Genomic DNA, 24,944 nt, shown 5'->3' on the forward strand with positions numbered 1-24,944 from the left:
GGAAGAAAGAGAGGTTAAAAGTTATGTTATTATATATCAACTCTTTAATGCTATAATTAAATACATGGGAGAGAGATTAAATCCTTTACTATTATAGATCACATCAGAGGATTATAAACTATTCGTAGCATTTCGTGATTGTTAGTCTTCGCACCAAGAAGCATTTTCCTTTAAATAAATGACACACCCAACTCAAAAAAAAAAAAGATTTTCTTAGAAAAAAAACCCAACTCAATAATTATCATATTTGTATTTATAAAAATAATAGGGTTTTATTACCTTTCTTATTTCATTTCTCCACTATAAAAATAAGACAATTAGAATTCATTATTTTGTTCTTATTCCACGGTTTAGAGGTTGGTTTTATCAATATGAAGTGACTATGATATGATTTGTATTATTTTGTCTATATATATGTGCGTGTGAAGAGAAACCAAGTATCCTCAAATTTCACAGTACATACAATGGATTTTTATCTATTCTCCCTTGTTTCAGTGGCCTTCGTTTTGTTAGCTACAAATATAAACTCAGTTCATGCACTTTCCTTCAATTTCACCGAACTCACCCCTAGTAATCCTGATTTAATGCTTCAAGGGGATGCCCATTTTATAGCTACAAGTGGTTTTGTGGCTCTGACCAACGGTTCTACTGACCGTGCCACAGGACGTGCCTTATATAAAACACCTGTGACCCTTTGGAACGAAACTACTGGCCAAGTTACCAGCTTTTACACTTCCTTTTCGTTCATTGCAGAATGTCCGGAAGGACGAACTGCTAATGATGGATTGATCTTTTTCATTGCACCACCGAACACTGAGATTCCCGAAAACTCAGAGAGTCAATATCTAGGAGTAGTTGATAGTAAAGATGCAACAAATCAATTTGTTGGTTTAGAGTTTGACCTTTATTCCGATACTTTTGATCCCAAAATGAAACATATTGGAATCGATGTCAACTCTTTAATTTCCCTCAGAACCGAGAAATGGAACTGGGTGAATGGTTCATGGACAAAAGTAAGTATAATCTATGACTCTCCTTCTAAAACGTTGAGTGCTCTTGTCACTTATGAGAGTGGAGAATATACTAGCATTGCACAAGCGGTTGATTTGAAAACTGTGCTTCCCAACATTGTTAGTATTGGTTTTTCTGCTACTACAATATCTGCTGCATCACACATCATCCATTCATGGTCATTTAGATCAAACTTGGAAACAACTACAAGCAATGTCTCAGACATATGAATAATGCTATTTACTAGCAACTACTATTTCTAAATAAGACTCCTGCTTACAAGCAGCTTGTGTTTTCTTTTTAAAATAAAGACCATTTGAAATAGGCGCAATGCGATTATTTTCAAAAGTGAGTCGTTTAGCTTCACCGAATGCATGTCGGAGATTGTTTTCAACTCTTAGAGGTGGCTTGTATCTTTTTATAAAATAGTTGTTATTGTAATTTTCATGTGTGGAATATTCTTTTTTTTTTTTTAAATAAGTGATGGAATTAAAGGGAGCAAAACGGATGCTCCGCCCCGATACAAGAAGGAAAGTTTCTACCTCTCAAAACAAAGAAGAGGGAGAATATTCCAATAATAAAAATTACAAAGATTTACTCTCTTATGAGAGGCACACAACCACCTCCATGTGTGTAGAACAATCTCCGACATGCATTCGGTAAAGCTAAAATCTTCCTCTTTAAAGATCACCGCATTACGCTTTAACCAAATAATCCAAATCGTAGCAAGCCAAACAGTACCCACAATCATACGCTTATTTAAGCAAGGAATCTTCCCGTAATTATAAAAGAAAACCCCAAACTCCTCAAGAGACAAAAATTCAGATAAATCAAGCCACATGAACACCCTTCTCCAAATGCGGATAGAAATATTACACAAAAAGAAAAGATGAGATAATGTTTCCTCCTCCGTAGAGCATAAAGCACATAAAGAATCAATTCTTCCCACCATAACACCCCTTCTCACCAATTAATCTCTAGTGGCTATTCTATTGAATAAAAATCTCCAACCAAAACATAGAATTTTAGAAGGAACTTTGAATTTCCATAGATAGTTTAAGGCCAATACCTTACTACTTTCCAAAGGAGGGCCGGATAAAGAAGCCTTGAAAAGCTCGTAGCAAGATTTAACGGAAAAACACCCGTCTCTCACTTATATAGAAGAGTATAAACTTTGTATCTCTTATAATCTTAACTTATTAAAAAAAAAATTAAAATTTCTTACTCTACATTCTCCATTTTTTGGGTCTTAATTAGGCAAATACTCGTATCTTCACTAGCAAAGATTCAGGACTTTGAGTTAAGCTGAATAATTAATTTATATCTAAAAATTAAGAGCATACTCAAAAAATTATGTTATAAAAATTATATAAAAATGATTCTTTACACAATTTGGGATTATAAATTATTAATTAATCAATTAATTTCAATGTTTTAGATAATAATGAAAAGTGTTGTCGATTAACACAAATAAACTACTAAAATCATTTTAATAGTAACAAGTTGTATGTAAAGCAAACACTGCCACACAAAAAATATCATTTCGGTTGAGAGAAGAATTTAAGTACGATTGGTTGTCTGTGATAATGAAGGGTATGATAAAAGGTGTCCTACTTTTTAGCTCGGGCTAATGGCCGAGGTGAACAATGGAACACCATTTTAACATGGGTTTTGAAATATGGATTCCCAACAATAACATTTTGACATTTTAAAATAGGGTGTATCAGTAACATTTCTCCACATTTGGAATTTGAATAGAGTGAAAAATCTAATAAATCAAGGAGATAGATAGAGGACAATCACTTTTCTCTACGATTGAAAGATCGTGCGCAAATACTTATATTTTTTAAAATATAAATATTTTATTTTACGTAATTTTTCTTATAACTCCTCTTTCTCTATATATATATATATATATATATATATATATATATATATATATATATATATATATATATATATATATATATATATATATATATATATATATATATAATACGCATTTTATATATTATTACATCAAACAACGAAATAAATAGCATAGAAAATTAGTTTACACTTGAGTCATAAATCTAAAGGAGGCAAGATGCACAAAGTGAACATATGTCTGTCTTATTCTTAAACACATATAATTTAAAATAATAACACTTGATAATATACCACTTGTTGACACACATATGTAAAAATACTTAGAAATTATAATAAATAATTTATGAATAACTAAATAAATAAAAAAGAAGTCTTAGGAGTATCATGAGTTAAATCTTAATTTTTATCACTAGGAGAAATGTGTTTTCTTTAGAGAACAATTGATCATCTATTATTAGAGGAATCAGTGACATAAAACACTTTTTTTATTGGGATGCCATGAGGAATGGTTTGTTCATATAATTTAACTTGTGAAAGTCAACACATGTGAATCCTAACTCATCAGTTTGTACACTAGTAATACTGTCAATCCACTTGCATTTAAATAAAGGCACTTTAAATACAACATAATCAATTTTCCAAATCCCCTCAATGACTTCAATGTACGGTCTACATGCCACTACAAGATTCTTATCTTTAGAACTATAAATCTACATGGATTTAGCCTCAACCATAACCCCACTATTTTGCGTTGTACTACGATCATCCTTTGATTTTGTCTCGAATGCACTCCCATCATTATAAATCCTTCCATTAAACCAATTTATGAAGGTTGAACATCATCAACATTATTCAATGTATACAAAGGTTTTTAAAGAAATACATCTCAAACCATTGAATTAACATTTAAACCTTAAGTACCTCTACCGTCATATCTACCATCATGACGAGACTTTAGAACTCCTAAAGAGTCTCCTTCTAACAAATAGTTAGAACAAAAATCAATAGCTTCATGATGTACCTTTCAATGATTGAGGCTTGCAAATGATGATGATTATTTGTAGGGGTGGGAAAAAAAGGTCTGGCTCGCACGGACATTTCTAATTTACCAACACATTTTTGCGGGGCAGACAAAGGTTTTAGGCCGGCACCCTCTAATATGCCCACCCCGCCCTGTCCCATTCTTTTGCAAGTCATTGCGAGCACGGACACTTGCATTTGAAGAGCGTATTACTTACTTTCTTGTTGTCTTGACTTTTAGCGATTCTTCCAAAATATCTTTTGCCAATTCCCTAATTACCAACAAGTTTTGCAATAGATTTTTCGGAGATTTGAATCTTCTTGTTCATAACTTGAGATATGATTTGATATTTTGACGCTTTTGCATGAATCTAGAACTGATTTACTAGAGAAGGATAAATTGGTCATGTTAACCGGTTGAAGAAAGCTTCCCATTCTTGAGTCATTAAGTCACTAGATAAGGATAAATTATTCCTGTTAGATGTTGTAAAAAAATATTTTCCTAATCTTATGTTGCTTCTGAACACCTGTTTTTGCTTCCAAAGTTTATTTAATGATTGATGGTTAGCAGAGAAACTTGTCTTTTTATTATTGATACCAGGTGAAAGAGTAACTTATGTTGTGTTTCCCATATTGGATTTTTTTCTGACACAGTTAAGTGTTTGAACCTAATCAATAATTGTAACACCCCAATAATTGTAACACCCCGATTTTAACTTATGTGGTGAACTTACAACACTACCCTTTAAAAATTACACTTCTATCACTCACAAAAGTGTTGGACACGACTTTGCACATATGAGGTGGGATAATTTTGTGTTTTAGAAAAACTTTGTGGATCAAAATCTGAGTTTAAAATTTTTTTAGTAAAGGTTTATAAATACACAGCGGATAATCAAATTGGAAAATATAATTTGTATTAATAAAGAGTTTAAGGGATAAAAGAAGAACACCGAAAATTATACAGGTTTAGTAAAAAAATGACTTATTTATGTCTCCAAGAATTGATCTCGAGAGTATCTAATTAAACTTGTGACATTTTAGTTGGTGTAACTCAAAAAACCCCTTATACAAGGAAAATGAAGTTTATGGCCAACTTAAAACCAAACAATAAATTGACGAGTGAAGTGGAAAGTCATCTTTCCAAATAATAGATTGAAGCTGTTAGTCTTCTTTCCACAAGATTTTTGGAGCGGTTAGTCTTTAAGCTTCTAAAAAGAACTTGGGAGCTTTTACAACCGGGATGATCTCTCGATGTAAAACTTGGTTTTATACCGAGCTAGTCATTAACCTGTGAGATTTTACCACTAGGCTGATTGATGGTTCCGCAAGTGTACGGAAATATCGAAGTATTGTAAAAGATTGTCAAACCCACATAAATCAATAGTCAATCTACCATATTCTATTGATGCTATGTAAATCTAAGGCTAAAGTCTTTTGATTAGAGGGAACTAAAACTAAATATTAAAACTAGATTGATTTTTTAGAAGATATCAGACAAGTGAAACCAGAATGTGATTTCCAAATAACCTCAGGGACTCAATATATTCTAGGCGTTTGTTTCTGTTTTAAAATACTTTTCGGAAGAAAATATCGGTTTGAAAACACTACCACCTTTTTCTCTTGCATTTTTTATTGTTTGTATTAGTATATTATGTTGGGTTTTGAATTATGGGCAAAAGATAAAGACCGGGATTTGTGTTGTTTTGTTTGTTTACTGTGAAAATAAGAAATAGAAAGAAAAAGGGAACAGTGATACGAGAGAGGAAGACAATGCACATGTTGTTGTAGATAATTTGTTTATATTTTATTTATTCTAATTGATTTGTTCTTTTAAATTAATTTAATTAAAAAAACAACTAATATATAATCATGATTAAGGGGAAGGGTGAGTCTGTTACGTTTTATAAAAAACTTTCGTAGTAAAATTTTGTTTATTTTGATTAAGACTTTTATTTGATTTATTTCTTTCTCTCAATTGCTAAACTATGTTCGTTTAATATTTTTGGCAATGGATTTTGGATTGTTTTCCATGTTAACACTTTCTATGTGATGGTCATATGCAGTTTTAAAAATCTGTAACAACTGATATATTACGGTGGAAAAACCTTACTCGAACTTTGGAAGCTAAAGGATAAATCAGAGAAGGAGATAATAAGGCCGTATACTTGCTTCAACAAAAAATTAAGTTATCCTTATCTTTTGATATTAAAATAGCATGTTCATAACTTTAATTATTGAAATTGTTCATGATAACATTATAATGCTGGATATCTTGTGACTTGAGTTTTCTGTACCCGTCCTTCCCTCTCTGGCGTATATCTCTCACCTGTTAGATATCGTGAAATTGTTGTTTAGTAATGTTAGGGTTAATTTGTATTGATCTTTATGGCGACTGTTTCAATTTCTTTATAGGTTTTGTTTGAAAAAAAGAAGATTATATTTAGACACTCTTATATATCACAAATATGTTACTTGAGTTTTCTATACGAAGTTAAATACATATTTGGTGGAATAAATGAGTACTAAAGCTAAACATGAAATAATTTTATTAGAAATAATGTCTGCACCCCCGCCTTTTGGACAAATTTTTAATGTCATATGTAATGATTTAATTATGTATGCATTAATTTCTAAACATAGGTATGGATCGTAGTTGGATGAGAGCTAATCGATTAAGTGCTGAGTACGAACATGGAGTGATGGAATTTCTACGTTTTGCTGAAAGTAATGCTAAAAAAGATCTTCCTCCTCCTAAAAGTAATACTGAAGAAAGTCTTCCTACGCTTATTCTCTGTCCATGTGTTCGTTGTGCAAATCAAGAACCAAAACTTAGTAAGAAAGAAATCATGAATCATCTAATTTGTGAAGGGATTTGTCAAAGTTATACATAATGGATATGGCACGGTGAAGTAGTAGCAAAGTCAAATGTGTCCCAAAGAGATAATGTTAGTGTATAAATGGATGATCGTTTGGAAGACATGATGCATGATATTGGACAAGATTCGTTTAAGTGGGTACATGCGTATGATAGCTTATGCATTGACAAGGATACACCTTTGTACCTGGGATGCAAAAAATTTACACGTTTGTCAGCCGTGTTAAAATTGTTTAATCTGAAGGTAGTTAACGCGTGGGCTGACAAAAGGTTTACCGAATTGCTAGAATTTTTTACACAAATACTTCCATAAGGTAACGTACTGCCAAGTCGTTATTACGAGGCGAAGAAAATATTGTGTCCGATGGGTTTTGAGTATGAAAAGATACATGCATGCCCTAATGATTGCATATTATACAGAAAAGAGTATGTAAACTATAACCATTGTCATAAATGCAATGCGTCACGCTACAAACAGAGACATGGTGAATCTAGTGATGATGAGGAGGTCAAAAAGGGTCCTCCCGCGAAAGTGGTATGGTACCTACCGATCATTTCAAGGTTCAAGAGATTATTCGCTAATGCAGACGACGCAAAGAATCTTAGATGGCATGTTGAAGAAAGAAAATGTGATGGACAAATCCGCCATGTAGCTAGTTCTTTGCAATGGAAGAAAATAGATTCTTTGTTTCCAAATTTTGGCAAAGAGTCGAGAAACCTTAGACTTGGACTTTCTACTGATGGAATGAATCCATTTGGTAATCTAAATACTAACCATACTTCTGGCCTGTTCTTCTGATGATTTAAAACCTATCTCCTAGGTTGTGCATGAAGCGTAAATATATGATGTTATCGATGATGATTTCGGGCCCAAAAAAACCAGGAAATGACATAGATGTTTATCTAAGTCCACTAATCGATGATTTAAAAGTGTTGTGGGAGGAAGGGATGGATGTTTTCGATGCGCATTCTGGTGAACAGTTCAATATGCGTGCCATGTTGTTTTGCACCATTAACGATTTTCTGGCATATGGAAATTTGTCTGGGTATAAAGTTAAAGGTCATAAAGCAGTCCTATATGTGAAAAAGACACATGTTACAATCAGCTTGAAAAAGGAAAGAAGACTATTTATCTCGGGCATCGAAAATTTCTAAATCGTTATCATCCATATCGTAGATTGCGGAAAGCTTTCAATGGGGAACGAGAGTATGGTGTTGCTCCAAAGCCCTTAACTGGAGAGGAAGTTTATCAACGACAACAGGGAATTACTGCTGTCTTTGGAAAGTACCAAAATCGTCCTATTGTGAAAAATATATGGAAAAAGAGGTCGGTTTTCTTCGATCTTCCATATTGGTCTAGTCTTGAGGCAAGACAATGTATTGATGTGATGCACGTGGAGAAAAATGTATGTGATAGTGTAATCGGAATACTTATCAACATTCAAGGCAAGACAAAGGATGGTATTAATGCTCGTCTAGATTTGGGCGTGATGGGTATACGAGAAGAGCTAACTCCATAATATATATGTACCAACTATTTGTTCAAATTAAGCTATCCTTACCTTTTGATATTAAAATAGCATGTTCATAACTTTAATTGTTGAAATTCTTGATGATAACATTATGTAGGTAACAAGACGTATTTGCCTCCTGCCTTCTACACTTTGTCGAAAAAAGAGAAAACAAGTTTTTGTGAGTGTTTAGAAAGCATCAAAGTGTCGCATGGTTACTCGTCAAATGTCAAGAGGCTTGTATCGGTTAAACATCTCAAATTAGTTGGCTTAAAATCTCATGACTGTCATGTCTTAATGCAACAAATACTACCAGTGGCTATTCGTGGGATATTGCCTAACAATGTTAGGAAGACTATAACTAGGTTTTGCTTATTTTTCAATGCAATTTGTTGCAAATCCATTGATCCATTAAAGTTAGAAGATTTAGAAAATGAGGTTGTAGTTATGTTGTGCCAATTAGAGATGTTTTTTCCTCCTTCTTTTTTTGACATTATGGTTCACTTAATTGTTCACCTAGTAAGGGAGATTAGATTATGTGGTCCAATTTTTTTATGGTGGATGTATCCAATAGAGCGATACATGAAGATCCTAAAAGGGTATACCAAAAACCCACACCATCCAGAAGCATCGATTATTGAGAGGTACATTGCAGAAGAAGCAATTGAGTTTTGTTCTAACTATTTTTCGGAAGTGAATGTTGTAGGGGTTCCCAAGTCTCGTCATGATGGAATATGGAAGATGTTGAGAGGTACATTGCAGAAGAAGCAATTGAGTTTTGTTCTAACTATATATTGAATAACACGAATGACGTTCAACCTTACTTATCTGCTCACAAAAGCATCATAAATAAAAAGTACCCCAAGATGAATGAAAGAGGGTTGTTAAAAGAGCATAATAAGAGTTTCTCTGAGTGGTTTAAAGAAAAAATTGCTGGTGATGATAGTGCTTCAAAAACAATTAAGTGCTTGTCCTATGAGCCTGAATGTAACATAATAACTTGGAGTGGATATGATATTAATAAAACTTCCTTTTATACAAAGTCAAAGGATGACTGTAGTACCACGCAAAATAGTGGGGTTATGATTGTGGCCGAGTCCATGCACTTCTCTAGTGCTAAAGATAAAAACCCGGTTATGGCATCTACACCCTACTTTGGGGTGATTGAAGAGATTTGGGAAGTTGATTATGTTGTGTTTAAAGTTCCTGTAATTAAATGCAAATGGGTTGATATCAATAGTGGTGTAAGAATTGATGAATTTGGAGTTACACTGGTTGATCTTAGCAAGTTAGCTTATGCGGACGAACCTTTCATCATGGCATCTCAAGCAAAACAAGTTTTTTATGTCACAGATCCTTCTAATAAAAGGTGGTCAGTTGTTCTACAAGGAAAGGTGCACGATAGTGATGAAAATCAAGATGCGAATCTTGATATTTCCGAAACTCCTTCTTTCTCAACAAATGTGCCTACCTTCATTGAAGAAAATGTAGAGGATGATGTGCATGTTATTCGCATAGATCATGAAGAAGGGATATGGGAGAACTAGTAAGGTGTTTTTTATAAGTTAATTCGAAATTTCTTTGATTTCTAATTGTTTTTATTTGGTGCCTAATTTTATGTCTAATCGTTTTTATCTTGTGCTTAATTTTTTGTCTAATTGTTTTTATCTTGTGCTTAAATATTTGATTTCTAATTATTTTTATTTTGTTTAAACAGATACATGGTTGATTCAACCGACAAGTCATCTTCATCTGGTAATCCTAATAAAAAAAGAGTTAGAGGTCCAACTTTGATGACACAAATTGACAAAGTTCATCAAACGGGTGAAAAGATAAAGGTCGATTTTGATCGAAGAACCTATGAATGTCCTGGTGTTGGTAAGAATGCTGCAAGTTTTAAGAGTTACATAGCATCTCTTGCTCGGCAGGGATGTTGTATTTTGAAAGATGAGTGGAAAGACATAGATAATGGGATAAAAGACGCTATATGGGTTGATGTTCATGTATTTTAAATTCAACACTTTATTATATTTTATAATCACATATATACTAACAACATATGCCATATACTGTATGTCTAGGCTCATTTCACTATTCCAGATTGGTGTGTTAAAGACAAGGATGATAAAATCAAGGATCCGTTGAAGAAGGAATGGATTAAATATGCTGGAGAGAGATGAAGAGGTTTTAAGACACAACTCACAGACGAATATGTTAATAATCCCAAAAAAGATCTCGTTCCTGCACATGTCAGGTATAATTTTATTAAAAAAGAAGTATGGGAAGAGTTTATGAAGTCTCGAGATACCCCCACATTTAAGGTTAGTAGGAGTTATATTTGAGTTTTTTTAATAACATTTTTATTATGTTTAGTGATAACTATTTGATTTTATAATTAATAGGAAAAAAGTTGAAAAGGTAGGGAAAATGTGGCTAGGAATGTATACCCACATGTATTATCTCGTGGAGGGTATCGCTTGCTCAAGGAGACAATTAAAAATGAAAGGATATCATCAAGAGATGATTCTACATTAGATGATAATGGTAGTCCATCTCCACCGTCACGCCATGAGTTATGGAAGAGAGCACGACAAAATAAAGGAGGAGAATACACATCAAAGTCTACACAAGCTGTTGCGGAGAAAATTGTCAGTAAAACTTGGAAATTACATCAAGTATCATTATATTTGTGATTATTTAAAAACTATTGAATTTAGTTATGATTTTTTCATTTTGTAGGATTCTCTAGTTGAAGAAGCTGAAAAAGGTGTCTTTGTTCAACATGGACGTGACGATATCTTAACAGCAGCCATTGGAACATCTGAGTATAGCGGTCGTGTTCGTGGTGTTGGAAAGAACCATAAACAAAGCACTTACTTTAGAAGGTTGTATTCACGTCAAGGAAAACATATAGATGTAAATGAACATCTTGAACAACTTTTATCAAAATTGGAAGCAAGACTTATAGCTGATTTTGATCAAAAGTTGGTTGAAGAGCGAAAGGCGTTGGAACAATATTTTATGGAGACACTTAAGTCTATGGGTTTGCCGCAAAGTACAGATAATACTAAATGCATTGAAAAAAATGGAAGTAGTTGAAGGTAGCGGAAAAGGAAGTTGTTCAGTTGCAGATGGAAGCAGATGTGGAAGTTGACGATGTTCAGAGATTGTTACTCATGGTTATGAAAATGGCTGACCAACACTAGGAAATGGATTTAAGTCATTGTAAATCTGCCACTAATTTTTATATGTCAGCTAAGTGTATCAGAGAGTTGTTGATGGGTTTTCATTGGCTTGACGTGTCTACTCTGCAAGCTTTGTGCACGTAAGTGCATTTTCTTTTTTTATTACTTTCAATATCTATTAATAGGTTATATCCTCCATCACTTCGAATCTAATGTTTATTTTAAAATTATTCAGATATATTCATCGTGTATGTATTGATAATTCCACATCAGAAGTGTATGGATTTAAGGACCCTGCTATGTGTATGTATAATGATGATGTACCGAGATCTATAGCAGTTGTTAAAAAATACGTACAAGATAAGTTAATGTTGCAAAACAGAGTTTGCCACTTACTACCACTTATTCATGGGTAAGTTTATATGAAATTTTGTTTTCTATTTTTTAATTTTGATAACATAGATATTTTATGTGACTTTTGTATTTCCATACACATGTACAGACAATATTGGCAATTAATATTCATGTGTCCAAGAGACAATATTGTGGTCTTCTTTTGTTCACTTCATCGGGATATTGATAAAGCCACGAAGAAAATTATTTCAACGTAAGTTTATCTTTTATGTGAATTTTGTTATAATATAGTATATATCATATATATACATAAATTGTTACAAAAGTAATTTCATATTTTACGTGGCTTTATATGAATTTTGTTTTTTGAATTAGTGCTTTTGAGGTTCATCAATTTGCAAATGGCAATAAAAAAAGGCTATTACATGGCTTAGGCCCAATGTAAGTGTGATGTAAATTATAATTCTATATATTTAATTTTATGATAATTATTCACTAATTATGTCTTTCATTTGTTGCTGAAAGTATATATGAGTACTTTTAGTTTATCATTTCCACAGGGATTGGTGCGATATCACTGCCGTTCTATAGTTTATGTTGTCTTGAGTTAAAGTTACTTTGGGTTTGGTTTGGTAAAAGATCATTCACAAATTTAGTAGCAAATAGTAAAATTAGGAAAGTTCTAAGTTTAAAGAAAAGTATCAAGACTTGATTAAATCGACCTAAAATTTGTATGTCTTCCTACAAATATGTGTATGAATTCGTTATCAACCAATACTTCACGTATCGTTCGTCTATACCGTTCGTTTCCGCAACGTTATAGCAAGATTTACCTTATTGTTCAACCAACGATTTCTCAACCGATTGAACAATACAAATAACGTTTTTAAACCGATACAAAGTGATTATCAACCATTAATTCTATGTCTAGACTTAATTTTTGATAGATGATAGAGTTAGATCAAGATTGAAATATTGTATTTCACAAACATTTAAACCATAGAAATTCAAGAATAAACAAACTAGATCATCTATATTAATTAATAACTTGTTCATACACAATATTCATAAGAAAAACATACAAAAAGTAAGGAGGATTACATCAAAGCCTTGACACCAAAAGTGTTTAGCTATCCATTGACATGGTAGCTTGCACAAGAAGGAAGGAAGAATAACAAGCATCAACGGTGATTTCTCGAGGATCAATGCTCCGATTCTTCGATTCTAAGTTGAAATACTGAAATTAGGGTTTCTTGGCTCTCCAAATGTTCTAACCCCTCACAATTTCTAATATGTCCCTTAAATAGAAAAACAGAAATTCACAGACCGCGCTTAGCGCCATGAAGCCGGCTAAGCGCGCTATCCCAGAAAAGTTAAACCGCCCAACCGCGCTAAGCGGGCTCTAGACCAGGCTAAGCGCGGCTGCCAAAACTTCCATCTTTTCCTCAAAACCGCGCTTAGCGCGATACTACCGTGCTTAGCGCGGTACCTTTTTTCCATAATTCCTAGCTTTTGGCCTTGAAATGTCTTCTAATCATTTTCCATGGTTCAAGCTTCCATCTATCCAGCAAAACTACAAATTTCAACAAAAATTGCAAAGATAAGAACTATTCGACGATAAAATAAATATACTAATATATATATTTACCAAATGAAAATGAAATACTAATACTTTGCACAAAAAGACTTGAAATTTACCAAAAATTACCCTAAATATTAACACAATTTGGCAACTAACATTTGTAGACAAGGAAACAACATAACTCTAATGATTGTGGATACTATGTGATGAAAAATATGTTGAATATTATCTCTGCCAATATAACTGAATCTTGGATGCATGTATAATAAAATAACTTTAATTTGTTATTTACTTTGCGTTTTGCAACTTAATGTGAATTTTCAAAGAATAACTCTATATTGTTATTTACGTATTGTACGTATTTAATGATCCTACAGAATTGACACAAGAAGATTTGTATGATTTGCGACTCCGTTGGACAAAATATTTCTTTGAGTTATATAAAGAATAACTTTATGTTTCTCGTGGATGCGTGTTGGTTTTTTCAAGTGCGTGAAATGACTTAAATGGTTGGATATTTGTTATGTTATTATTTTGTAGTAGTAAACCGTATGTAAACCTTTCTTATCATTTTGTACACTTGTGTATCCTATATTAATACTTTTGTATATTTTGACGAATATATATATATATATATATATATATATATATATATATATATATATATATATATATATACATATATATATATATACATATATATATATATACATATATATATATATACATATATATATATATATATATATATATATATATATATATATATATATATATATATATATCTTTGCTATTCGGTGCATTTAAATATGTCTGTGTGTTGTGGGTAAAAATGTGCAAAATAGCGACCTCTTTGGTCTGTGTGGTATTTGAATCTTATATGAAAAATTAGGTACAAAAAAATTTACAGGTTAAAATGGAAAAATAGGAAAAACAGCCATTATATGCTAAAAAACATAAAACTTTTACATTAGGCTTTGAAAAAACCGATGTAAAAAATGCTCTATTACATCGGTTTAGCTGATGTACAAACTGATGTAAACACTATCTATTACATCGGGCCAAGCTGAAAACCGAAGTAAAATGTGGCGTATATTTTTTTTTATAAAAAATTGCATTATTTTTCATATCAGACCTATGAACTCAACCGATGTGGTATGATAATTTTCACATCGGACCTTGGTCCGATGTAAAATGTCTCAGACTTATTACATCGCCTGACTTTACATCGGGCCCAGGACCGATGTAAAAAGTACTTTTCTCCCGATGTAAAAAGTACTTTCTGCACTAGTGAATGCTGATAGTTATAATACCTTATGTAGTGATAAAGACACCCCTTTATATAAGAAATGCACAAATTTTACACGATTGTCGGTGGTGTTAAAATTGTTTAATCTGAAGGCAAAAAATGAATGGTCGGATAAAAATTTCACGAAATAACTTGAATTGCTAAAGCAAATGTTACTAGAAGATAACAAATTGTCGGATTGTTGCTATGAAACCAAGAATATTTTTGTTTTCAATTAAACATGTTAAATAATTGTCATATGAAGTACTATATTGATGTTAGTGTGTTTTATACTATAATTTTGTTTTTTTGAAAAACTATGTTGATACGGGAGAAAATGTGTCACTAATTTAAATAAGAGATATGTGTATCACTTATAAATTGATACAAAATTGTTATCACAACAATGTGCGAATAATTTTTTTGTTTATAAGTAATGAGTGAAAAGTAACAAAATTTTACAAATTTTGTTATCTTCTATTGTGGAAATTACAACAAACAGAACAAATGGAGCTAATAATCAAAATATAAAAACGTGTATCATTTTCAACTATCTAAATGTGTTTGTATTATAATATAGTATGTTTCTTATTGAATTTTATATAATTAAAATAAAGATTTTAAAAGTGTATTACATTGGTGTAAATAAGGAAATATATTTATATACAGGGGAAAATGTATCACTAATTCAAATATGAATAAAGTTTATCATTTATAAATTGACAAAAAAAAAAGAGTTCACAATAATGTGTGAATCAAGTTTTTTTTGTGTTAGTGGTAGTTAGTCAAAAGTAATACATTTTTATTAAATTTTGCTATCGGCTGTTGTGAAAATTTTATCAAACAAGAAAATATCGTCGTTTCGCTTTCGTTTGTTGGATGAGGAATCCATATCACACCTTTGTGGTTCTTGCTCTATAACAAGAAAAGTGTGGAGAAATGTGTATATTTGGATTGAAAATTTTGAGGAAATAAATATTGGAGAGTTTCAAAGCTTTTTCCTTTATCTTCATAAAGTGAAGTGTTTAGATAGAAGATTAATTATAGCGGTGAGTTGGTTGTCAACGGTTTGTGCCATTTTGTTAAACCGTAACTCAATCATTTTCAAGAATGCTCGCTTCATCTTTAAAGATTGTTTGTCGGCGATTATCCTTAATGCTTGGAATTGGTTGAGAATCTCTTGTAATATTTTAGGCAATAACAACTTTTATGCGTGACATTCTCTCTCTCTTATGCTTTACGAGATAGAGGTCTCCCGTTTTTCCTTGTAATCGGGTGGAGTATCCCTGATGCTCCTTTTTGAATGAATTCTATTGCCAATTAAAGAAAATATATACAAAAAGTGGGTATTTTTCAGTTATCTAAATGTGTTTATACTATAATTGAGTATGTTACTAAAGAAATTTTATATAATTAAAATAATAATTAAAAAATACATGATATTAATGTAAATAAGGAAACATATTTATATCAATGAAAAATATATTGTTGATATAAATACGAAAAAAAAATTCTTTTTTAAATTAATTAATAATATTTTCACATTAAAAGGGGCTGGATTTAGGCTGTATAAGCTGGAGCTTATAAAATATGAAGGTAAAATGCATACAAGTATATTCTGTTATGAATAATGAAATAATTGAAAGCGGTAGCGAATCAGATAAATCACAAAATGTTACAGAAGATGATGTGTGTTTAAACTTCTGTGACAGTCATTTTGAAAAAAATTTTGTTATCATATTTTAACTAGTTTTTATTATTTCATTGATTAACCAAACATTTTTCGCATTTTAACTAAATTTCAGTGTTTACATTTTATTTCAGTTTTTATATAAATTTTAGAAAATATTTATAGGTCATAATTAAATGTTTAAAAGTTCATCATATGACCAACTTATTTATTATCATATTTTTATAATAAAATATAAGTCAATATTATTTGTAATAAGATCTATTATTTTTTTTTGTTATAGAAAAATATATTGTTAAAATTATTTTGTAATAATATATTAAAAAGTTGGAAAAATTAATATTATTTTTAATTAAGTCATCATAATAAAATAGAAAATTAATTAATAAAATAAATTATTAGATTTGAAAAAATTTATGAACAATTTGACTTGGATTAGCCTAGCATAAGATAGTATATATAAAATTTTATAATTTTATAATTTTTTTAACTAATTGAGTTTTCTCCATACTATTATCAACTGTGATAAAATTTCAAAATCCTTAGCAAAAATTATCAACCCTTAGCTTAATTTCTCAAAATTTTGTGGGTATCATAAGTTTATAATATTTTTAAAATAAAAAATTTGAATGTCTATATTTTTTTTATCAGTATGAATTCACACATGATTACAACTGATTTAGTTACAAAAATCAAATTATTATGAATCAAATTTCTATAGAATTATTTATAGATCATTTCTTTTGTGATGAACCAGTGGTGGAGTGTGACTAAGGGGAGTCACGGTCACCCCAATAATTTTTAAATTTGTTTTCTTCATATAAGTAACTACTAAATTTTCCAATTTAAATTAAAAAACTACATATTTGCCATTGAATTCTAAATCTCTTTTTTTTTTTGAAATGAATCACCTCCTGCTTTTTATGTCTAGCTTCTTCTCCTATGCTTATCCAATGACTAAGAGTTTATAAAAAAAAAAATAACCAAAAAATAAAGTTTTTGAAAAGTGAAGCAACATGTGGATGAATGGTTGTGATGAGTGCAGCAGGGAGAGTTGGAGAGAACTAACAGGAGAGGATTCTGATCTTTTTTTTCCTCTCACTAATTCTCTCTTTAATACAGCAGACATTTTTTTCTGTATTTTTTTATTTCTCATGCTTTCATTTATACCCTCCACCACGACCTATCACGATGACGATTTTTTTTTTTTCGTCTCAGTTTTTGTGATTGTTTTTGAGTATTGATGAGTATGAACTTTTAATTCCAATTTAAGGATTGTTTTATCATGAAATAGATTTGTAATTGAATATTGGATATTAATAAGTGAAGTATGGAGTATTTTAGGGGTTGTTTCTTAGTTTAGGGACTATTAGTGAGTATTGAGTGTGGACTTGCAATTTCAATTTAGAAATAATTTTTTATGAAACGGATCTGAATACTATTTGAAATATTCGATTTTCCTACAGAAAATATTCCACAGGCATACAGCTGGATTTTCCTGGGACTTTATTTAATAAAAAAAAGTTTTCTGCAGATAAGGAATTGGTAGAAAATTCCGCAGAAATATCTGCAGATTTTGCTGCGGAATATATATTTCAAACAAAATATTTTAATACAATACAAAATTTGCAGGTAATTTAACAGGAAACTTTCTGGCGGATAGCTATTTAATAAAATCAAACAATAATACATAATTTATAGTTAATTCCGCAGGAAAGTTTCCTGCGGATTTTGCTGCAGATATCTATTTTAATTAATTTTTAATTTTAATTTCAATCTTAGTTTTTAATAAAATAAATAGTATGCAAATTTTAATATATATTTATTTAATTCTTCAACTTATATTTTAATAATAGGTATGAAACTTTTAAAAAATAAAATTAAAAAACTATAAAAAATTGAAAAAAAAATCTAATAAAGATTAAAATAAAAAAATGTATAAAAAGTTCAATTTTTTTGACACATATGGCACCAAGTATTTACCACTAAGACACTAAATTCAATTTTATTTTATTGAAACAAAAGTTATCTATAGTTTACTAGTATTATATCTTAAACTAATTGTTATTTTCCTGCAACGTAGTATTGATAGCACGATTTCGCCGGAGTCCCATCTTCACCGGTGTTCTGTTGCCGCATCCTCGCCGGAGCACGATTTCGCGAACCCTAGCGACTTCGTCTTCTTCATCTTCACACTATAACTCAAGTATTCATCTATGTTCCTTGCCAAATAAGCTATTTAATAGCACTTTTTTAATTTTTGATAGCGCTTAAAAGCGCTATTAACCGCGCCGCTATTGTAATCATTTTTTGTTTAATAGCACTTAAAAAACGCTATTAAAGTACCAGTTTTTAATAGTGTTTTTTCTAAAGCGCTATTGAAGTATGCATTTTAAGTGTGTTTTGATTTGATTTTGACAGCACTTTCAAATTAAGTGCTATTAAAGGACACGTGTTTGATAGCGTTTTCAAACAAAACGCTAATATATGATTCATGTTTGATAGCACTTTTACAGAAAGCGCTAATATATGACTCATGTTTGATAGCACTTTCAAAGAAAGCGCTAATATATGACTCATGTTTGATAGCACTTTCAAAGAAAGCGCTAATATATGGCACATTTCTTTTCTTTTTTTTATACATAAAATCATTCTATTGGTGTGCAAATATCAAAAAGCTACATTCAATTCAATACCAAATAATGCTTTAAGTTACTCATTGCATACATATTATGATCCATCAAATACCAAATAACATTTTAAACCAAATTCTCTTGTTTACAAATATCATAACATATATAGAGGGTATTTGGTGTACTTAAAAAAAAGAGGACATTTGCATAGCCAAATTTATAGATGCATGCATTTCATCTAAGAGTACTTTAATCCAAATCCCAAAACAAAAAGTCATATTCTCTAAATAAAACACCTAAAAAACAAGAAACGACAACAAAACAGCACTAAGTAGCAACCATACTTCACGAACCAAAAACGTTGAACCCACAGGTACAATCATTTAGCTAGATAAAATAACCGCTTCTTGTTTTCCTGTATCATAGAAGAAATATTGATTATGTATTGTACAATAAAAACCAATTCAAGATATATAAAATAATCAAACATTTAATGTGGGTCTAACAAGTCTTCTTCGAATTATTTAACCAAACAAAAAGAAACGTGCGAGTAAAAAACTAACCAAACAAAAAGAAACGTGCGAGTAAAAAACTAACCAAACAAAACCATACACATAATTAAACAAACTAAACAATAATAAAAACATCACCCAACAGTGCAAAAACACAAACTCAACAATAATGCAAAACACAAGTTTGTACTTCTACACCGTCTCTGACCAACACAAGATTAATGATCAAAGTGGACCCTATTTTCAGTGACTTTATAACCTGAACCAAATTACACGACACCTTTATAATCTTAATCAAATTGTCTTAAACAAACACAAAACACAACAACAAAGGAAAGAATGGAACACCTTTCTCAAAATTTGCCCTCACCTGACCCATACCTTTAAAGTCTGAAGCAAATGGACTATAGTAAAATGGATAAAACCTGCATTTTATTTCCAATTCTTGCTTCTTATTTTCCACACGCAATATAAAATCAATTAGGCATAAGTAAACGAAATGTCGCTTATAACTATATTGTTACTTACCATGTCCATGAAGCAACTCCTGAGAAATAGTACTCAAGAACCCACAATAATCCTTCAGTGTACTTTTGCACCTACAATTTAATTTCCACCACTATTCAATATACTTAAGCGAAGGACACAACTATCGGCGTATGCGACGTCATTGCTTCATAGAAATTAAGAAAAAGAACAAAACAAAATAAGTAGCTGCAGGGAGAAACTTACTACTTCTTTTCTTTTTAGCTCAATGTTGGTCGAACCGTCCACATAAATTTCTCTTTATAATATCTTTCTTTAACTCCATCAGTTCCCAGTTTTATCTAAAATAATTTTTAAAAACACTTACAAATCAACCATATATTGAATTTTAACCTAATCTAACTTCATCTCCATTTACTTGAGAACAAAATCAAGAAGTATAAAATTATAACGGCCTTATCGAGGAAAAAAAGTGTATACCTTGTCATTCAAGAAATCTCCACTCGTAAATAAATCCCCTTTACCTCTCATGCATTTCTTTAACTCCTCTTTTAAATCATTTGTGTTTTTCAAAATCTAAAAAATAAGAATATAAAATGATCAACAATTCAACATCATTAAACTCAAATAATATATTCAACTGTAAAAAATGTTAATCAAAATGCATAATTGCTTCTTCATCAAACACTGGACAAACATTGTTGGAAGCCGGCATCTTCTTAATGTGAATAGCGCAGTCTGAACTACTTCCATTCAAAAACAATAGTATTGTAGCAAACACCACTGGTCCCTTGCAACTTCATAACTAATCCTTCAATGGCATTTGTTCCCTGCAACACAAAGAAAGACTATAGAAAAAATAAAATAAAAAGGAAATCTTAATTTAGTTGTTACATGAAGAAACAAATACAATCACATATAAAATGACATGATTCCATGAACGAACTTCTCCAAAAATTTGAGTTGCTACATGAAGACACATGAATGGAAACTTGTAAGATTTTTAACATGGACAAAAATAAGAGTAATGTACAAAGAGATAGATAGGAACACCTAAGCCTAAGGTGGTTTTTATATTGTATCTTTAACAAGGACAAACACTTGATAGATAATGAATCTCACTATTTTTCAACAATTGATGGGAAAAGTAAAAAACATCATGTCTGGCATCTCAGGTGAACTTTCACGAACAATTTATTCGCTTTTCTTACGGTGTGATTAGTTAATACATTAACTACATGTCTTATGACACCATAATTTTCCTTTTATTGAATATTTTTTCTTTTAACAAAGCTTCATCCATCACGTAACTTGAATGGAAGTTGCTAATAATTAGCTTAAAGGATTATAATTTACAAGAAAAGCATATCAAAAGAATAACAAATTTGAAATAAAGAAAGCATATCCAAAGGTTTCTCATAAATTGATAGACTACCAGACTCTACATACATGTTTATGTGAAACACTTATAATACAGCCCTTGAAAAGCCTATATTCATTACAAATGTCCCGCCAATTCCACAATGCACTTTCAATTTCCATCATTATCATCATTATCTATTCATTGAATATCTTACACATCAAAACCAATCTTTCATCTAATGTAAAAGTGGTTTAACTATCATCAAAGTAAAATCAAATTCAAAAGTGTCACACCTTTTCACTATTCAAAATTGAAGCATCAAATTTCAAAATAACAAACCTTCATTGCAAAATTATAACAAACACATTGAAATCAATTTAATTGACATAACAATCCAATTCTATAGAAGAAACACTTACGCAGTGGTTTCTTGACCGCTACCTTGAGTGCCAGTACTAACAAAAAACCCAACCGGTTTTCTTGGAAGCTTCTGCCCCTGCCACAAAATCCCCGTAGAATCAAAGAAAGCCTTCATTTGCACCGCCACAGAGCCATACCCAGTTAGAAACCCAAAGAAAACACCTTCAGCAGCCAGAAACACCTTCATTTGCGCCGCCATAGAGCCATTACCACTATGCATTTCTATCCATTTTCAATCAAAGAGACATATCAAGTTGTGGGCAGAAATGCACCAAGAGGCCTGCAACTTACAAACAGTTCCAATGCAATTCACATCACAACCAAAACAAGTCTAAACCCATGTTCACATACCATATTCACATTGCATACATGAACATACAATTACAAATAAGATCAAAGCACATCATTCAAGTCAATTCAACAATGCAACATTCCAATTAAAATGCAGTTAAGTTTTCAATACCACTCATCATCAAAACATGAAGCTGATTCCAAAAAATATCAGTTCATTTAGCCCTGGTGCAGCAACACAAATTGGCAGTACATATACCAAAGCATCATTTAATATTCCAAACCAAAACAGATGCCTTAAAACATGCATAAGTGCCCACATACACACAATACATAGTACCATAAACCAAATGATGTGCCTTCAATTGTGTTGCATTTTCGAATTGTAGTATTCCTTCGAGAGCGTCCACTAGTAGGCGACAAAGTTCAAGGATAATGAGGCACTGGATAAGAGGAATTTCATCGACGAGACAACCTGATAAGTCAGAGGAGTTCACTCTTGCTGAGCTTGTTTCAGCCACCAATAATTTCTCACTTGAGAACAAAATTGGGGCTGGAAGTTATGGTGTTGTTGACAAAGGTAAACTTGCTAATGGCTGCGAGGTAGCAATCAAAAGAGGCAAAAACAATTCAATAACAAAGGTTTTTCAAGAGACAGAGAGTGCGTTTGAGTCCAAATTAGCCCTTTTTTTCTCGTTTGCATCACAATCATTTAGTTAGGCTAGACAGTTTCTGTGACGAGAAAGATGAAAGGCTCTTGGTGTACGAGTTAATGAAGAATGGAGCATTATATGATCATTTTCACGACAAGAATAACGTCGACAAGAATAGTAGTTTATTGAATTCTTGGAAAATGAGGATCAAAATCGCGTTTGATGCTTTGCGTGAAATCGTGTATCTCCATAATTATGCAGTTCCATCAATAATTCAGAGACATAAAGTCATCAAACATTCTCATGCACGTGAATTGGACAGCGAGAGTGTCTGATTTTGGATTATCACTAACGAAAGCGTCAGGAACAGTCAGATACATCAATCTCGGCATAAAAACTTCTGATTCATAGGCTCAAACCAGATTTTAAGTTACTAATATTTGTGGATGATTCTAAGTTTATATCGAGCAAATCAGATTTTAAGATACTAACTTAAACATAAATCTCAAATTTTATCAAAATCACCTCAATCGCATGCATCGAAGAAATCCCTATGTTTCTAATCTTACGATTCAAACAGAATAAATAAGTAATTGAAAAAAAGCTCAAAATAAAGAAGAATCTATATACCTACCTTCAAAGATTCCGGCAAAGACGTATGGAGAAGAGTGCATTGTTGGGTTCAACGCTATGAGTGGGAGAAGGACTGAGTTCGACGGAAGGTGGGAATCGATGGTTCGACGGAAGGTGAGAATATGGTTGACGGTGTTTCCTCCGAGCTTCTTCTTTTCCGGATTAGGGTTACCGGAAGGTGACGGTAAAGATGAGTTGACGGTGGTGAGTCGGTGGAAGTGAGTTGTGGAAGTGGAGAAGGGAGCGGTGAGTTTTGGTTTTTGGTGTTGTTGCCAAAATTTGTGCAGCAAAATGAAAACTTTTCGCCTAAAACATGTGTTTTGGTTTTTTTTATTTCGATAATTATTAATTATAAAAATAATAGCAGATACAGTAATTGGAACGTATTTTGTTTTTTATTTATTTTATAAATTATATAATGAAAACAATAGCGCTTTTTTATGAATGCTAATAAAGTGTATCTTACTAAATAATATTAATAGTGTTTTGATAAAAGTGCTATCTTAGTGAATATTTATAATACCGTTTTGACAAAAGTGCTATCTTAGTGTAATATATTAATAGCGTTTTGTAGAAAGCGCTATCTTACTGAAGTTTAATAATAGCGCTTTTTTACAAAGTGCTATCAAAATCATATTGTCTGTATTTTATAATAGCGCTTGACTATAAAGTGCTATTATAAACGTGTTTTTCCTTTTTTAATAGCACTTTATTTAAAAGTGCTATTAAATTAGGCGATACAAAATATCAATTTTGGCGTAGTTAACTGTGGGTAAAATCATAGTGGTACTGTCTTGAGATGATAATATATGTCGATTTATAGGTTGTTGCCAGGAACTTTTAGGAAGACACAATCACTAACCTTTGCATCAAATTCGGTTGAAGTTGTTCATAATGGTGTGGCTTTGCATTGCTAGTCATCTCCCTCCAATATTGTAAGTTACGCATCTTTATTTGATGAACACTATCATGTTTGGATAAACATCTTAATCAATATAAGCACTTATTATATAAGCGCTTATTATATAAGCTAATATAATAACAAAAGATAAAATAAATTCAAATTAATTTACATATAAACCATAAGCTACTTTTCATAAGTTATTTTGGAGAAATTATGAAAATAAGCCGAAAAGAGTTTATCGATTAGGCTTACGGTGAGAATTGAATGGATTCTTCAACTGATTTAGATGCCTTTTTCTGTTCATCTTTGTCTGCAACTGCCAATTCTTTGTCAATGTTGTATGTCAGCAAATTCAACAGCTGATTTTATGTAACATTTAGCTCAAAACAAGTTTCGTCAACTGATTTAGATGCCTTTTTCTATTCATCTTTTTCTAACTATACTCTTAGTTTAATTCTTATTCAATCATCTTTGTTAATTTTCCACTGCAATGCATTGAGTGAATGAAGTGTGTTATTATGGTATTTCAACATTGCAAATTGATTTGTTTTCCTTCAATAAGGTCAAATATAATAAAAAAACCTTAATTGTATATGAGCCATGTAGGTTTTGAATCCTAGATAGTACAGAACTAATGGGTTAATGGTTAATATACTATCGA

The 24,944-nt window shown here is 31.4% G+C and overlaps 3 protein-coding genes and 1 long non-coding RNA gene across 4 annotated transcripts; 2 read left to right on the forward strand and 2 right to left on the reverse strand.

Moving 5' to 3' along the window:
• Positions 1–461: 461 nt before the first annotated feature.
• LOC131634246 (non-seed lectin-like) lies at positions 462–1,281 on the forward strand. The gene has a single exon (XM_058904894.1). It carries the CDS (start codon positions 465–467, stop codon positions 1,239–1,241), a length of 777 nt encoding a protein of 258 aa, XP_058760877.1. The 5' UTR covers positions 462–464; the 3' UTR covers positions 1,242–1,281.
• Positions 1,282–7,142: 5,861 nt separating this feature from the next.
• LOC131634223 (uncharacterized) lies at positions 7,143–9,087 on the forward strand. Its single transcript, XM_058904876.1, has 4 exons — positions 7,143–7,536; positions 7,662–7,824; positions 7,956–8,272; positions 8,408–9,087. Exons 1-4 carry the CDS (start codon positions 7,143–7,145, stop codon positions 9,085–9,087), a joined length of 1,554 nt encoding a protein of 517 aa, XP_058760859.1.
• Positions 9,088–19,229: 10,142 nt separating this feature from the next.
• Positions 19,230–20,710, reverse strand: LOC131634235 (uncharacterized). The gene is made up of 5 exons (XR_009293509.1): positions 20,500–20,710; positions 20,266–20,360; positions 20,062–20,132; positions 19,904–19,958; positions 19,230–19,436 (listed from the first exon to the last, which is right to left on the reverse strand). It is a non-coding gene; the product is annotated as an uncharacterized LOC131634235 (long non-coding RNA).
• Positions 20,711–20,901: 191 nt separating this feature from the next.
• LOC131634224 (uncharacterized) lies at positions 20,902–24,161 on the reverse strand. The gene is made up of 4 exons (XM_058904877.1): positions 24,121–24,161; positions 23,381–23,685; positions 21,802–22,024; positions 20,902–21,576 (listed from the first exon to the last, which is right to left on the reverse strand). The coding sequence occupies exons 1-4, from the start codon at positions 24,159–24,161 to the stop codon at positions 21,573–21,575; spliced, it is 573 nt and encodes a 190-aa protein (XP_058760860.1). The 3' UTR covers positions 20,902–21,572.
• Between the last annotated feature and the right edge of the window lie 783 nt (positions 24,162–24,944).

This window comes from Vicia villosa, unplaced genomic scaffold (assembly GCF_029867415.1).
Source record: "Vicia villosa cultivar HV-30 ecotype Madison, WI unplaced genomic scaffold, Vvil1.0 ctg.001262F_1_1, whole genome shotgun sequence".
Taxonomy (NCBI): Eukaryota; Viridiplantae; Streptophyta; class Magnoliopsida; order Fabales; family Fabaceae; genus Vicia; species Vicia villosa.

Coding starts and splice junctions, on each gene's coding strand:
- LOC131634246 (XM_058904894.1), top strand. CDS start 465: ATGGATTTTTATCTATTCTCCCTTGTTTCAGTGGCCTTCGTTTTGTTA.
- LOC131634223 (XM_058904876.1), top strand. CDS start 7,143: ATGGGTTTTGAGTATGAAAAGATACATGCATGCCCTAATGATTGCATA. Junction 7,537..7,661: donor TGATGGAATGAATCCATTTG/GTAATCTAAATA, acceptor CAAAAAAACCAG/GAAATGACATAGATGTTTAT. Junction 7,825..7,955: donor GCATATGGAAATTTGTCTGG/GTATAAAGTTAA, acceptor TCCATATCGTAG/ATTGCGGAAAGCTTTCAATG.
- LOC131634224 (XM_058904877.1), bottom strand. CDS start 24,161: ATGATTTTACCCACAGTTAACTACGCCAAAATTGATATTTT. Junction 23,686..24,120: donor TACGCCAAAATTGATATTTT/GTATCGCCTAAT, acceptor CACATGTTTTAG/GCGAAAAGTTTTCATTTTGC. Junction 22,025..23,380: donor CTTTGCCGGAATCTTTGAAG/GTAGGTATATAG, acceptor GAAAATGGATAG/AAATGCATAGTGGTAATGGC.